Raw genomic sequence first — 14226 nt, 5'->3', positions numbered from 1 at the left:
GATGTGCTATATACCCTTACAGATCACCATGGCAGGTCACATTTTCTATATTTGCCAACTGTGATTACAATACAATTGCCAGCTGGCATATATTTCTAAAATGACGTGCATACCCTTCTCATCATTGTCAACTCTGTCTTCTCTTTTTTGAGTTTGAACCGGTTTTTCCATAAAAACCGAATATTCAAAATCAACGGTTTATATTTCTTTCCAAATTACTCAATCGAAGCTACGAATTTGATCAATGTTGTTTTTTTCGGGAAAATTTTCAAAAACAAAGCCAACTATTTAATATTTGCCAGAAAAAATATGAATTTTTTTGTTGCCAGAAAAATACGCAGACTATTTTTTAGTTGATAAAAAATACACAAACTATAATTTTTTTTCAATTTCTCCTTGTCTCCATTACGACCGTTAACGGCATTGTGACGGCGTTACTATTTTAAAAAAAATTCCAGAAAAAAATACAAACTATTTATTTTTGCCAAAAAAATACATGAACTTTTTTTCTTTCCCTGAAAAATACATAATTTTCTATTTCTTAGTTTTCCATTAACAATGTTAGAGATCATAACTCATAATTTTCTTTGCTCTCTTGAACTTCATACAAGTTTTTCTACTATTTAGGATAATTAAATTCAAAAATAAAAATACACAATTAAATTAATCGATTTTCAAATTTATCAATTAGTGTTGTTTTTGCATTTATACCGACTTTACAAATTTTGAAATTTCATCAACACTTAAGCTCTAAAATTTCATGAGAACTCCACCTTTGTAGGCCTTTGTATACCTTTCATAAAATATTCATCTCTTTAGTTTAGTACTTTTTATGATGCTTATAGCTAGTATAAATCATCATATGGGATGGTGTACGCAAACTTGATCGAGATCGTAGATTATAGTCCTTTCGTGGGACATCAACTCATGCAACCTAACTAGATTCACCATGTATTTATGCAAAAACGATACTAATTGAGAAATTCAGAAATCTACGAGTTATGTGTTAGGTTATGAGTTACGATCTCTAACATTGTTAATGAAAAATTATTAGTTATGATCTCTAACATTGTTAATGGAAAAATAAAAAATAGAGAATTATGTATTTTTTAGGCAAAGAAAAAAAAGTTAATGTATTTTTCCGGCAAAAAATAAATAGTTTGTGTTTTTTTTCTGGAATTAAAAAAAAAAATAGTAACGTTGTCACAATGCCGTTAACGGTCGTAACGGAGACGAGGAGAAATTGGAAAAAAATAATTCGTGTATTTTTTATCAACTAAAAAATAGTCTGCCAACTATGTTTTTTTCTAGCTAATATTGAATAGTTGGCGTTTTTTTGAGAATTTTCCCGTTACTTTTCTCAAAAGATGTATCGGTTATCTAATTTTGTGTATCTGCTTCCGGGTTCACTATTGTTAAACCGGACTTGCGTAGCAGCTAACAGATTCGGTTCTGGCGCCAACGGGAAAAAGGTGGACAACGACAGAAAAGGATAAGGGTAGTATCGTCATTCTAAATTAAACCAAAACTGTAATTAGAAGATAACTCCCTTCTATAATACGAGAAGGGTTTCTCAAAAAATCAGAGAGACAAACAAAAAGAACAAAGAACCTCACGAAGCCTCATCATCTCGGGTAAGTTTCTTCACGAACAAATATAACATGAATCTAAGATTGATCGATGTGAATCAGATTATCTTGTCTCGTTCTTTTTAGTCGTTTAGGTTATAAGTTGAAGATGTTTTGTTTTCGTTATGTTTATGTAAACTAACCGCAAAAACCATATATATAGAAAAGTTCTAAGAATGGTTTTTTTGTTGGTGGCAGGATTATTAATCTTTAAGAAAAGATGGGTTATTGGAAATCAAAGGTTGTTCCAAGGTTTAAGAGATTGTTTGAGAAGAGTCCAGAAAAAAAGGCTGATGTTGTTGAGGAGAAGCCACGAGATGCTGAAGTTGTGGGGGAGGTTGTCAAAACCGAAGAACCTGCCAAGGTAGAAGAAACCAAACCGGAGGAAGTAATTGCAACCGGCGAGGAAGAGATAGAGATAGTTGAAGAGAAGAAAGAGGAGGCTAAACCGGCCGAGGTTCCGGTCCCGGCCCCCGCAGCTGTGGAGGAGGAGAAGAAGCCAGCCGTTGCAGAGGAGAAGAAGACCGCGACGGTGGAAGAGAAGAAGCCAGCCGTGGAAGAGGTGAAAAAGTCAGCCGTGGAAGAAGAGAAGAAGCCAGCCGTGGAAGAGAAGAAACCTGTGGAGGAGGTGAAGAAAGAAGTGGTAGCCCCAGCGCCGGTGGTTGAGACTCCGTTGACCAAGGCTCCGGAAACTAAGGTGGTCGAAACTCCGGCCAAGGCACCGGAAACTCCGGCGGCAGAGCCACAAAAGGCTTGAATTTTCTTCATGGTACATTTTTCTAAAAAAGTATTGGTTGTCTTTGTGTGGATAATTTATTTTGTTTGTTTATTTGTTTTATTATCCATGTGAATTTACTCTATACATTAATTTGCTTGCTTGAATTAAATGTTTTATGATCCAATCACTTCTTATTTTTTCTAAATTCTATTTTTAATATTCACCTTTAACAAACCAAAAAAAAAAAAAAAAAAAGTTCTGTAGTTTTATGATCAATCTTGGTATTAAGAAAAAAAAAGATTAGTTCACACATGATGTAACTTAACTCTTGAATCTGTAAATGAAGTAGAGTTCAGTGACTTTAGTCTAATGACTTCGATAATGACTTCGATAACGAAAATATAAGTTTTTATACATTGATCCAGAATTAAACTATACTATATATACAAATCGTAAATTTTATTTTTTTTTCTTTAGAAAACTCAGCCTTATCTGTGGATTGAATTGAATCATTAAAAAATTTATGCTTGATAACTACAGAAACGAATTCTCTACTATAGTTTCTAATCGTGGCAACAAACATGGAATCTTAAGATTAATTCCTTCTGATATCAGTGTAACATACGTGCAAGCAAGAAAGAACATGATATTCAAGATATGCACATATTAATTATATGCAACCACTTTAAAATTTATTATTACTCAAATGACGTGGTACGCACTCTTCTGCAGCACTGGAATTTCGTTTTTCTCTTAGACACAATCAATAGCTTCGTAATCTTCCATGATAATATTATTAGGAAATAAAAATATCTACCAATTTTGCTGGATTAATTCGGACTTATCTTAATTAAGTGTTCACGGTCATCGTTTTGACAACTGACTAATTTAATTATTTAATCCATCTTCGTTTAATAATATAGTAAGTTCAACCGGCGGAAAAAATGTTGGTTGATGTGATATCGATCGGGTACCTTAATGTAGTGTGAGTCATAAAATATGAGGGCTGATTCAAACTGAGTTTATATCATGTGTTGGATGGTGTGTTTTTCGTATCACTTGGCATAGGCTTCAAAAGTTAAAACTTAAAACTCAAAACACACCGATAAAAGTAAGTAACTAATTAGTCATACCAAATTAACAAACTAACAAAAAATAAAGACCTTACATTACATACGGATGGTTTGTGTAGTTACTTCTTTAGTGATGTCAAATGTCCAGTTTGTACATGAGTCACTTTGAAAATATTTTGCTATGACTTTTTAGAGAGTATGTACAAGTTTTATTGTATTGATTATCTTATCAAAATGCGAGAAAAGTATGTTGATCAATCATTATTTTGTGCGAAGGAATTGCAGGTTTAGTAGATTTTTCGAGTATGTAAATTTCAATTTTAGTGGGGGTTATTAGTTTAAGATTTGAAAAGAGTTTTAAAGACTTTAAATGTTATGTAGAATCTGTTGTTATTAGATCAAGATTTTGTTAAACTCTGTTAAAATTTAGTGTTATTAGTTTGTGATTTGTAAAAAGTCATTTAAAATCTTAACAAATCTGAGTTATTGGATTCAGACTTTTATAAAATCATTAAAAATTTTGTGTTATTCAATTAAAACAAAAGAGTCTAGGATTGTTAATGAGTTCAATTATTATGTTATTGGTTCATGATTTTAGACACTTTCTTTACAAAATAAAATCATGGAAAGTATCATAAAAATACAGGGATTGTTTGGAGGACTTTACAAGATTTTAGAAAACTAATCAACAAAACTCTTTAGCAATCTTTAACAATCTTTCACTTATTCATTTTTAATGATTTTGTTGAACTCTTCAAAAATCTTCATAAATCTCAAACCAATACCACCCATATAATTTTCGAATTATTTGTCTACTCGATTCGAACCGGAGCGGTCCAAAAACTGTCTGACTAAAAAAGAGTAACTGAAAAAAAATGGGAATGTTGGCGATTTAGTACGTTTTAGAATGTACTATTCATAATTGGAAAGAAAGACCGTGTGAGAGAGCTCGACAGAGATAGCAAATTTGATGGGCCAAGGTGTTCTGGGTTACTTTACTAATTAACCTTGCTCCAATTGTCTTGCCAAGGAAAAAGTTTTTTTTTGTATTATGAGGAGGAGAGAAAAGTAGTTTTTTTCTTTCTTTTTTTTTTACGCTCAGATTTTTTTTTTGTTTGTTCTTTTTCTATTTTTTTTGTATTCTCCTTCCATCTAAAAACTAAAATATTAGTCAATAATTTTTTTTTAAAACTAAATTCCAGATATAAAAAAAATCTACGTTTTTTTCTCTATTATTTGATATGCATTTTCTCTATTATTTGAAATACTAATAAACCTTAATGTTAAATACATTCCAGCAATATTTGTGGATGGTTCACACTTTCCAGCAATATTTGTGTACGGTTAACCCATTCAGTATATTAGATATATTCAACCGTCCAACATTATTTGTGTACGGTTTAAATATCCAACATGTTGGATAGATTCACAAGTTTCAGCAATATTTGTGTACAGTTTAAACCATCCAGTATGTTGAATAGATTCACAACTTCCAGCAATATTTGTGTACGGTTTAAACCATCCAGTATGTTGAATAGATTCACACCTTCCACCAATATTTGTGTACGGTTTAAACCATCCAGCATGTTGAATAGATTCACACCTTCCAACAATATTTGTGTACGGTTTAAACCATCCAATATATTAGATAGATTCAGACTTTCCAGCAATATTTGTGTACGGCTTAACCCATCCAGTATATTAGATAGATTCAACCGTCCAACAATATTTGTGTACGGTTTAAATATCCAGCATGTTGGATAGATTCACAAGTTTCAGCAATATTTGTGTACGGTTTAAACCATCCAGTACGTTGAATAGATTCACACCTTCCAGCAATATTTGTGTACGATTTAAACCATCCAGTTTGTTGAATAGATTCACACCTTCCAGCAATATTTGTGTACGGTTTAAACCATCCAGCATGTTGAATAGATTCACACATTCCAACAATATTTGTGTACGGTTTAAACCATCCAACATATTAGATAGATTCACACTTTCCAGCAATATTTGTGTACGGTTTAACCCATCCAGTATATTAGATAGATTCAACCGTCCAACAATATTTGTGTACGGTTTAAATATCTAGCATGTTGGATAGATTCACAAGTTTCAGCAATATTTGTGTACGGTTTAAACCATCCAGTATGTTGAATAGATTCACACCTTCCAGCAATATTTGAAACGAAAAATATATTAATAAATATTTGAATAATTAGGTTATATTATTTTCAATGTAAATAGGTTATATAATATTAAAATTACTACCAATCAATGAAAGTTATAGTAGCACAGTGGTTAAAGCTAAACGACTTATAGTATATTAATCTGGGTTCGAGTTATGCTAGATTCATATTAAATTTTTTGTTTAAATTAAAGGGATAAAATTGTAATTACAGGCTTCTTCTTCTCCAGCAAAACCCTAATGCCGTCTCCAGCAAAACCCTAATGTCGTCGCCGATTCCTGTATTTTTTTTTTTTAAAACAGTTTTTCCTTTAAACTTAACCAAAATTTATAGATCTATCATTAACTTAGAAATTTAACCAAAATTCGATGTTTAACGTTGTTTGTCTTTAGATATCATTCATTTTTAAGGAGGAATGAAAGAAAAAAGATTGAATTATTTAAGAAAAAATTAAGAGATGAAGTTAGTTTGTTGGGGAAGGTGATGGACTAAGAGATAGAAGAAGAACAGAGTTTGCTATTTGGGATTTAAATGAGGAATCTTTAATCTTTCTCAATTGAACTTTTGTGATATGCCATTTTGAGCAATTGTGTAATTATGAACGAATCAGAGAAATCATGACCTTTGGCTTGTGTCTCGTAGAAAACAATGGAAAAAAAAGGTAATGGAAAGAAAATTTATTATTTTATGGAAATTATTAATAAAATATTCAATGGCATTAAACCGTAAATAAGTTATATTGGTGAGGGATTGTAAGTCAAAGAAATAGTAGAACACAGTGATTTATGTGGTTTTTTCTAATTATAAATAGTAAATGTACTACTTTTCAAATTATGTTTCGAAAACGTACTAAAATGCCTAATATCCCAAAAAAAATTCAGTTTAACGTGTTTGAATTTAGTTAGCTAGGATAAGATTAAGATCTTATGACTGATAGTAAGATTAGTAACAGCTCAATCAGAATCTTGTAACTCAAAGTCGAAGTATCATCTGTAAACTCACATCTGTTGATTTCTTGATGGCACATGTTAAAATGCAATTGAAAACATCGGTTTTGTCAAGGAGTCTCGCAGAGCTTCCATTGCTTCACTGTTTCGCTCAAACGAGCTGGAACCTTGTTAGACCAGTCACTAAGATCAGGTAAGCCTCCTGTTAAGGCAACAAAGTTGAGACCTTGTGAATCTGGTGTTCTCTTCCAGCTGACCTGCAACAGAAGATAGTGGCAAATGGGGTTTAATCTTTTACTTCTTTTTCATTCAAAAAGGATGGAATTGAAATGTGTTACTTACTTGTCCGGGAAATGCTTCTGACAAGATCTTGACGGTAGAATTCAACATCCACGCTGTATCACTCAACACCAACTGCGGTTTTCCATTCTGCAGTTCTGTTTCGATTCCAGCACAATTCACCATAATGCGACCGTTAGGCATTAGCCTACTAGCCAGCTCATGCCAAATCGGGACCTAAAGGAAATCAAAATCAAAATACTAATACGAAAGTGTGTATGTGTGACTAATAATCCTAACAACCATAACCATTTGAAATACCTGTTGCAGCTGATCTAAGACCTTTCCATCAGCAAACAAATCGACAATGATCCCTAAATCAACATTAAGAATTAGAGATTTCAGATAAGAACAACAGAATACGCAATATACATTTATCTTGAAATCTCACCAGCATATCTCCCTGTAGCATCTGGAGAAGGCGAGAGAGCATCATCTACACGAACAGAAAGTCTACCGCCTTGTGATGTCGGTTTCTCTAGCTCAGACAGCCCAAGATAGTATCTTGATTTCTCAATCAACTACTGTCCATAAAGGATATTGAACTCAAGTTTCCAATAAGCGAAAAAAAGCCGCAAGATAATCTGAGTGTGTCAATATAGCTTCTTACATACAATTTCATCAATCTCCCAACCTTCAAGCTGCATAGAAGGCCACAACTCAAGAATCAATCTTGCAGCTGTTCCACCACCCTAAAACACACACACACACATGAACAAAAAAAGTAAACAGAATGAGACTAATTGAAGCATATCCACATCTCAGACAATCAGAATGAGACTCATCGCATAGTGCTAACCAAGCCATAGATTGCAATAGGACCATCAGGGATAATAGGAGGCAAACTCGCAAACTCATCCTACAACAATCCCAAAAATGTTGATATGATTCTGTTATCTTCGACAAAAAACCACATTGATCTCTCACATGAGAAACAAACCAAAGCTATGATTTTTTTTTCAGTAATGTCATCATACCCAATAAGATCCAGTCCAGTTCTGACCTCCTTTATTGATAACACTATGCACATTCTCTACATAAACGAGGTTTAATATCAGAGGATTTGATAATAATACAAGCTTAGTTATCCAAAAACAGAGCAATTAGGGTTTCTAATAAATCTCACGAGTTGAATCAAGGAGAAGGTATCTTGAAGAAACAGTATCCACTATAACAATCTCATTGTATCTGCTTCTTACGGCTGTCACAACCGAATAGTCTTCTTCTTCTTCGTCATTTTCTTTGACTAGTTCTTGTTGGATTCGCCTCTCACGATCACTTTGCTTGTGGCAAAACGAAATTGAGAATCTGGGTTTGTTCTGAGATGGGTTTATGAACAAGGGTTTTGTAAATTGAGATGAAAGGAAGCACCTTTCGTATCGAGAAAGTGAACGTAGAGATGATATAGCCATAATCCTCAAAGCTGCCATTTTTTTGGTTTGGTTCAGTGAACTCTTTGCGTCAAAGTCTTATCCTTTCCTCCTCAGAGTGCTCGAATTTGTGGATTTTTGCAACGGTAAGTGTCTTGCCGTTTATTGACTTTACAAACGGCACGAGTTGTGTATCTAGAAAGTCAAGACTTTGGTGCGTTTTACTCGTTTTTAGAAAACGACACGATTTATTCTCTCAAATAGAGAACATACACTGGTTAGTGTTTGCAAAGAGTTAAAATGTGAAATTCATATATAACTCAGAGTAGAGAACATACACTGTAACTGCCTGATCAAATCTTATCATTAGAATTAAGATGCATTCAAAGCACCGATTTGTAAAGGGGTCTCGCAAAGCTTCCATAGCTTCACTGTTTCACTCAAACGTATTGGAACTTTGTTAGACCAGTCACTGAGATCAGGTAAGCCTCCAGTTAAGGCAACAAAGTTGAGACCTTGTGAATCTGGTGTTCTCTTCCAGCTAACCTGCAACAACAACGAATAAATAGCATGCGGATTTTAATTAACTCTTTTGGTTCTTCTCATTGTAACAAAAGGATGAAAATGAAAATGTGTTACTTACTTGTCCAGGAAATGCTTCTGACAAGACCTTGACGGTAGAATTCAACATCCAAGCTAAATCACCTAACACCAACTGTGGTTTTCCGTTCTGTATTTCTGTCTCGATCCCGGCACAATTCACCATAAGACGACCGTTAGGCATTAAACGACTCGCCAGTTCCAGCCACATTGGAACCTGAACACATTCAAATTCAACAAAGTGTCACAAAGTTGACTAAATAATATATACTAATACCATAACCAGTTATAAAATACCTCTTGCAGCTGATCTAAGACCTTTCCATCAGCGAACAAATCAACTTTGTGACAAGAATTTAGACAAGAACAACAGATTAAGCAACATACATTATTAACCTGTAATGCTCACCAGCATATCTTCCTGAATCATCTTGAGAAGGAGAGAGAGCATCGTCTATATGAATACAAAGTCTACCGCCTTCTGATGTCGGTATCTCTAGCTCAGACAGCCCGAGATAGTTTCTTGATTTCTCAATCAACTACTGTTCATAATTGAAATCACAGTTAACTCAAGATTCCAATATGCTAACCAAAAGCCGCAAGAAAAATCCAATAGCTTACTTACAATTTCATCGATCTCCCAACCTTCAAGCTGCGTTGAAGGCCACAACTCAAGAATCAATCTTGCAGCTGTTCCACCACCCTAAGAAAAACAAATGAACAAAAGATTAAACACATCATTGACTACCAACCGGTATGAGATTCATCACACGTAGTGCTCACCAAGCCATAGATTGCAATGGGACCATCAGGGATAATAGGCGGCAAACTCGCAGACTCATCCTGAAAACAACCACATTCACTTATCAATGGAGAAACAACCAAAGGTAAGATTTTTGCAACTTAATGATGGAAAAAAATCTAACATACCCAATAAGAGCCAGTCCAATTCTCGCCTCCTTTATTGATAACACTATGCACATTCCCTACATACTCAAAAACTTAGGTTACAATCTTAGGATCTCATGATATCCAAAAACAGAGGTTTTAAGAAATTCTCACTAGTGGAATCAAGAAGAAGGTATCTAGAATCAATAGTATCCACTATAACAATCTCATTGTATCTACTTCTTACGGCTGACACAACTGAACACTCTTCCTCTTCTTCCTCTTCCTCTTTGTCTTCTTCTTCGTCTCTGACACGATCACTGCCACGATCACTTTGCTTAAGGCAAAAGGAAAATGAGGATCTGGGTTTCGTCTGAGATGGGATTCTAAACAAGGGTTTTGGAAATGGGGATGAAAGTGAACAACTTTGGTTGCAAGAAAGTGAATGGAGAGATGGGATAACCATGGAACTCAAAGCTGCCATCTTTTTTTTTTTTTTTTTTCTGTTATCTCTTTGCATCCAAAAGTCTTATCCTTTTCTGCTACTTCAGTTTTATATCGATCACAGTATCAGGAGGCTCTCACCTCAGAAAGCAGAAGTGACTTTTGGATTGTGTCTGAAATGTCGGCATTACAACGGTTCGTGTCTTGCCGTTTATTGACAGTACAAACGGCACTGTTTTTGATTCTAGAAAGTCAGATTTTGTGTTCAAACTCTTCGGAATAGGTTTTGTTGGAGGACAAAACAAAACGAACCGGTCCAAAACTTATCCTGAAACGGCATAGAACGTTACCTGAAAACTATAGCCCAAAATGTTAAATAAAAATATCAGTGGGCAAAGGATTGGATTTGTCTGTTTTAACAGCACTAACGAGTGCTTAGAAAAACGACACGATTTGTTCTCTCCAATAGAGATCTTTGTGTTGGTCTCTAAAGCTACACGTAAGCAACGATATGGCCATGAACTTGTACAGTACTTGAGTTTTATGCCAGCCAAATTTATAACCATAACCACTGATAATTAAGTTACTTGAACTTTTTTTTTATATTTATTAAAAAAATTAATTTAATATTCTCCTCTGTTTCACACAAAAATATTATTTTGACATTTGTTTTTACAAAATTTAAAATCATCTAAATTTCTACTTTCTACTGCACTTTTGTTTTTTATCATCATTAAATCGATAATAACCGACTCATCGCTAATCCCTACTATATGATAAGATCGGCCGTAGAAAAAGTGTTTTAACCACTTGACTAAAAACTCTTTCCAATTATACTTTTTATAAAGTCACAAAAATTTTATTTTTTTAAATAAAAACAAAAATAATAAGAATAAAATGAAGAATAGATATTAATAATACATTAAAAATATAAAATGATATTTTCCATAAAACGAAAAATAAAACCGTAAAATGATTTTTTTTGTTTGTAAAAGGGAGAAAGTAATAAATTATTTAAAACACAGTAAATGAGTTTACCTGATTGTCCAATAATGATTTTTTTTTGTGAAACAAAAATAGTTTAAATTGTTTTGATGGTCTCGACCAAAAAGATATATACATTTTATAATTATACTAAAAATCACCATTTCAGCCTATATAGCTCAGTTATAAAACTACTTAAAATATTCCCAAATTGATCCAATATCTAAACTTATCAGTAATTCCTCAAACTCAAAATCCTAATTTCCTCTATCCGATAAATAATTTATATCTTACTCATTTCATTACTTAACCCATTTAAAAAAAAAATACACTATCTGTAAAACCTAAAAAGAAAAGAAAAATCAATAATTTCATTATTCTGTCATATGTTTCTTCAATTTCAATAATAAATAAATAATAAAAAAGATTGGCAGACAATGCAACGGATAAAACTAAATAAGAGCCTCTCATTTTCTTTTTTGCCTCCTTGCCTTCTTCAGGCCTAAATATAAAAACACTCTCTTCACAAAATCTCTCCACTCTCTTCCCCCAAATTCACCAAAACCAAAACCAAAACCCTAATTCTCTCGTCTGCTCCAATTCAATGGCGATTTCATCACCCGCCGCTTCTTCTTCCTCAACTAAACTCCTCAATTCCTTCACTTCTCCATCCATCTCCATTAAACCACAATCCTTAACTCTCTCTTCCTCCTTCCTCCCTTCAATCACATCCCTCTCCATCACCACCACCACCACCACCACAACAATATCCCCTCACCGTCTCCGCCGCGCCTTCACCGTACGCGCCGCCAGAGGAAAATTCGAACGCAAGAAACCACACGTCAACATCGGAACAATAGGTCACGTCGACCATGGCAAAACAACACTAACCGCAGCTCTAACCATGGCTTTAGCCTCAATGGGAAACAGCGTAGCCAAAAAATACGACGAGATAGACGCAGCTCCTGAAGAACGAGCTCGTGGTATCACAATCAACACCGCCACGGTCGAGTACGAAACAGAGAATCGGCATTACGCTCATGTTGATTGTCCTGGTCACGCTGATTACGTCAAGAACATGATCACTGGTGCTGCTCAGATGGATGGTGCTATCCTCGTTGTCTCTGGTGCTGATGGACCAATGCCGCAGACTAAAGAACATATCTTGTTGGCTAAGCAAGTTGGTGTTCCTGATATGGTTGTGTTTCTTAATAAAGAAGATCAAGTTGATGATGCTGAGCTTCTAGAGCTTGTTGAGCTTGAGGTTCGTGAGCTTTTATCTTCCTACGAGTTTAATGGTGATGATATTCCTATTATCTCTGGCTCTGCTTTGTTAGCTGTTGAGACTCTTACTGAGAATCCTAATGTTAAGAGAGGTGAGAACAAATGGGTAGATAAGATTTATGAGCTTATGGATTCTGTTGATAGTTATATCCCTATTCCGACTAGGCAAACCGAGTTGCCGTTTTTGCTTGCGGTTGAAGATGTGTTTTCGATTACTGGCCGTGGTACGGTTGCTACTGGTCGTGTCGAAAGAGGTACGGTTAAGGTTGGGGAGACTGTTGATTTGGTGGGGTTGAGAGAGACTAGGAACTATACGGTTACGGGTGTGGAAATGTTTCAGAAGATTCTTGATGAAGCAATGGCTGGTGATAATGTGGGTTTGTTGCTTAGGGGTATACAAAAGGCTGATATACAAAGAGGTATGGTTTTGGCTAAGCCGGGATCGATTACTCCGCATACTAAGTTTGAAGCGATTGTGTATGTTTTGAAGAAGGAAGAAGGAGGAAGACATTCGCCGTTTTTCGCTGGGTATAGACCGCAGTTTTACATGAGGACGACTGATGTTACTGGTAAAGTGACAAAGATTATGAATGATAAGGATGAGGAGTCGAAGATGGTTATGCCAGGTGATAGGGTTAAGATTGTTGTTGAGCTTATTGTGCCTGTTGCTTGTGAACAAGGGATGAGGTTTGCTATTAGAGAAGGAGGTAAGACTGTTGGTGCTGGAGTGATTCAGTCCATTATCGAATGAGAGTTTCGCAATAGCGAGTGACTTGCGAGCTCTTGCTTCTTGCTTTTTTTGTTTGGTTTTGATTCAGTAAACTGTTGAAAATTTGATTTGAAAATAAGTAGTGTTATTTTTCTTCTTTTTTTCGCTATTTTGTATGAAAACTCAGGATAAAAAAATGTCATATATTCTCTGGTTTCAATTCTGAATTCAAAGCTCACATTTATATGCTTAGAGTGTTTGGTTGTTAAAGATAAGGTCCCAACTCCCTATACGTCTCTATGAACCTCATTCTCAAGAGATTCGGTGGATGCTTCTGGTCACATAAGATCTGTAAAGCCGTACGTTCCAATATTTTAAATGAAAACGATTCAAATGTTACACTCTTGAATTTTTTTTATTCAGAAAACTCTTGAAATATCAGTACTTAAAAAGCAGAAGAAAAAGAAAATTAATATTTGCCGTAATCAACGTTAGGATCATCAGCAGTATCACGTCCACCACCTTGTTGGCTCTGCGATGGTCTTACTGGCCCCTCATTCTGTTTATAATAACCCATCATTCTCCTACCTAGTTAGACACAGTAGATTAATTAATGATTTGATTACTCATATTTATCAACACCTATACAGACACTATACCAAAAAAAAAAATCCATGAAATATTAAGGAAACACAAACCGGTTAGTAGGACTGATTGGTGAACAGAAGGAAGAGCTGACTCGGTACGGCAAAGGACGGTGCAAAGGAGAAGAAGCACAATTAGCACTTGACTCATTGTTTTAAGATATTGTGTTTCTCATCTCTCGATCTTTATTTCTACTTGACTTTAGAGGCTAGACTCGTATTTATGTAATTGAAAGGGCGGAGGGGACGTTTCACAATAGAATGAAACAAATAAAAACCTAAACATATTCAAGTTGGCCCTTTTATATTTTCTCCACTAGTCAATAATACCTTTAACAAGTTGACCCTCTTGTTCTTGTAAAAACAAACAATTAATATTACTACTTATAAAAATAAGATATAATCCTTT

The 14226-nt window shown here is 34.6% G+C and overlaps 2 protein-coding genes and 3 pseudogenes across 9 annotated transcripts; 2 read left to right on the top strand and 3 right to left on the bottom strand.

The window, feature by feature from the left end:
* Window positions 1–1520: 1520 nt before the first annotated feature.
* Window positions 1521–2530, top strand: LOC147919674 (plasma membrane-associated cation-binding protein 2 pseudogene; annotated as a pseudogene). Its single transcript, XR_015592690.1, has 2 exons — window positions 1521–1634; window positions 1827–2530. The product of XR_015592690.1 is annotated as a plasma membrane-associated cation-binding protein 2 pseudogene (transcript).
* A 4009-nt stretch (window positions 2531–6539) lies between these two features.
* Window positions 6540–8421, bottom strand: LOC147919673 (uncharacterized). Of its 3 annotated transcripts, none has more exons than XR_015592685.1 (8): window positions 8021–8421; window positions 7872–7927; window positions 7694–7753; window positions 7505–7586; window positions 7286–7418; window positions 7156–7208; window positions 6898–7071; window positions 6540–6812 (listed from the first exon to the last, which is right to left on the bottom strand). XR_015592685.1 is itself a non-coding variant. In XM_087504730.1 (8 exons), the coding sequence occupies exons 1-8, from the start codon at window positions 8322–8324 to the stop codon at window positions 6666–6668; spliced, it is 1002 nt and encodes a 333-aa protein (XP_087360856.1). In that variant the 5' UTR covers window positions 8325–8421; the 3' UTR covers window positions 6540–6665. The 3 variants fall into 3 exon arrangements, 2 of the variants coding, with proteins under 2 accessions (XP_087360856.1, XP_087360857.1); XM_087504730.1 differs by having other exon boundaries at window positions 7286–7415; window positions 7509–7586; XM_087504731.1 differs by having other exon boundaries at window positions 7286–7415; window positions 8021–8374.
* A 121-nt stretch (window positions 8422–8542) lies between these two features.
* LOC104771638 (uncharacterized) lies at window positions 8543–10538 on the bottom strand. Of its 4 annotated transcripts, none has more exons than XR_015592687.1 (8): window positions 9927–10340; window positions 9795–9850; window positions 9648–9707; window positions 9490–9567; window positions 9274–9403; window positions 8908–9081; window positions 8780–8810; window positions 8543–8695 (listed from the first exon to the last, which is right to left on the bottom strand). XR_015592687.1 is itself a non-coding variant. In XM_087504733.1 (8 exons), the coding sequence occupies exons 1-8, from the start codon at window positions 10270–10272 to the stop codon at window positions 8637–8639; spliced, it is 1062 nt and encodes a 353-aa protein (XP_087360859.1). In that variant the 5' UTR covers window positions 10273–10538; the 3' UTR covers window positions 8543–8636. The 4 variants fall into 4 exon arrangements, 2 of the variants coding, with proteins under 2 accessions (XP_087360859.1, XP_087360858.1); XM_087504733.1 differs by adding an exon at window positions 9162–9205 and having other exon boundaries at window positions 8543–8810; window positions 9927–10538; XR_015592686.1 differs by having other exon boundaries at window positions 8543–8810; window positions 9927–10538.
* A 1117-nt stretch (window positions 10539–11655) lies between these two features.
* LOC104771635 (elongation factor Tu, chloroplastic pseudogene) lies at window positions 11656–13400 on the top strand (annotated as a pseudogene). The gene has a single exon (XR_015592684.1). The product of XR_015592684.1 is annotated as an elongation factor Tu, chloroplastic pseudogene (transcript).
* Window positions 13401–13523: 123 nt separating this feature from the next.
* Window positions 13524–13993, bottom strand: LOC147919672 (serine rich endogenous peptide 12-like; annotated as a pseudogene).
* Window positions 13994–14226: the final 233 nt, after the last annotated feature.

This window comes from Camelina sativa, chromosome 20 (assembly GCF_030686135.1).
Source record: "Camelina sativa cultivar CO46 ecotype springtype chromosome 20, ASM3068613v1".
In the NCBI taxonomy this organism is placed as follows: Eukaryota; Viridiplantae; Streptophyta; class Magnoliopsida; order Brassicales; family Brassicaceae; genus Camelina; species Camelina sativa.
This window is presented reverse-complemented; position numbering and strand designations above follow the sequence as displayed.

Coding starts and splice junctions, on each gene's coding strand:
- LOC147919673 (XM_087504730.1), bottom strand. CDS start 8,324: ATGGCAGCTTTGAGGATTATGGCTATATCATCTCTACGTTCACTTTCT. Junction 7,754..7,871: donor ACTGGACTGGATCTTATTGG/GTATGATGACAT, acceptor GGATTGTTGTAG/GATGAGTTTGCGAGTTTGCC. Junction 7,587..7,693: donor CTATTGCAATCTATGGCTTG/GTTAGCACTATG, acceptor TGTGTGTTTTAG/GGTGGTGGAACAGCTGCAAG.
- LOC104771638 (XM_087504733.1), bottom strand. CDS start 10,272: ATGCAAAGAGATAACAGAAAAAAAAAAAAAAAAAAGATGGCAGCTTTG. Junction 9,851..9,926: donor CCTTCTTCTTGATTCCACTA/GTGAGAATTTCT, acceptor TTGAGTATGTAG/GGAATGTGCATAGTGTTATC. Junction 9,082..9,161: donor TCTTAGATCAGCTGCAAGAG/GTATTTTATAAC, acceptor GAATGTGTTCAG/GTTCCAATGTGGCTGGAACT.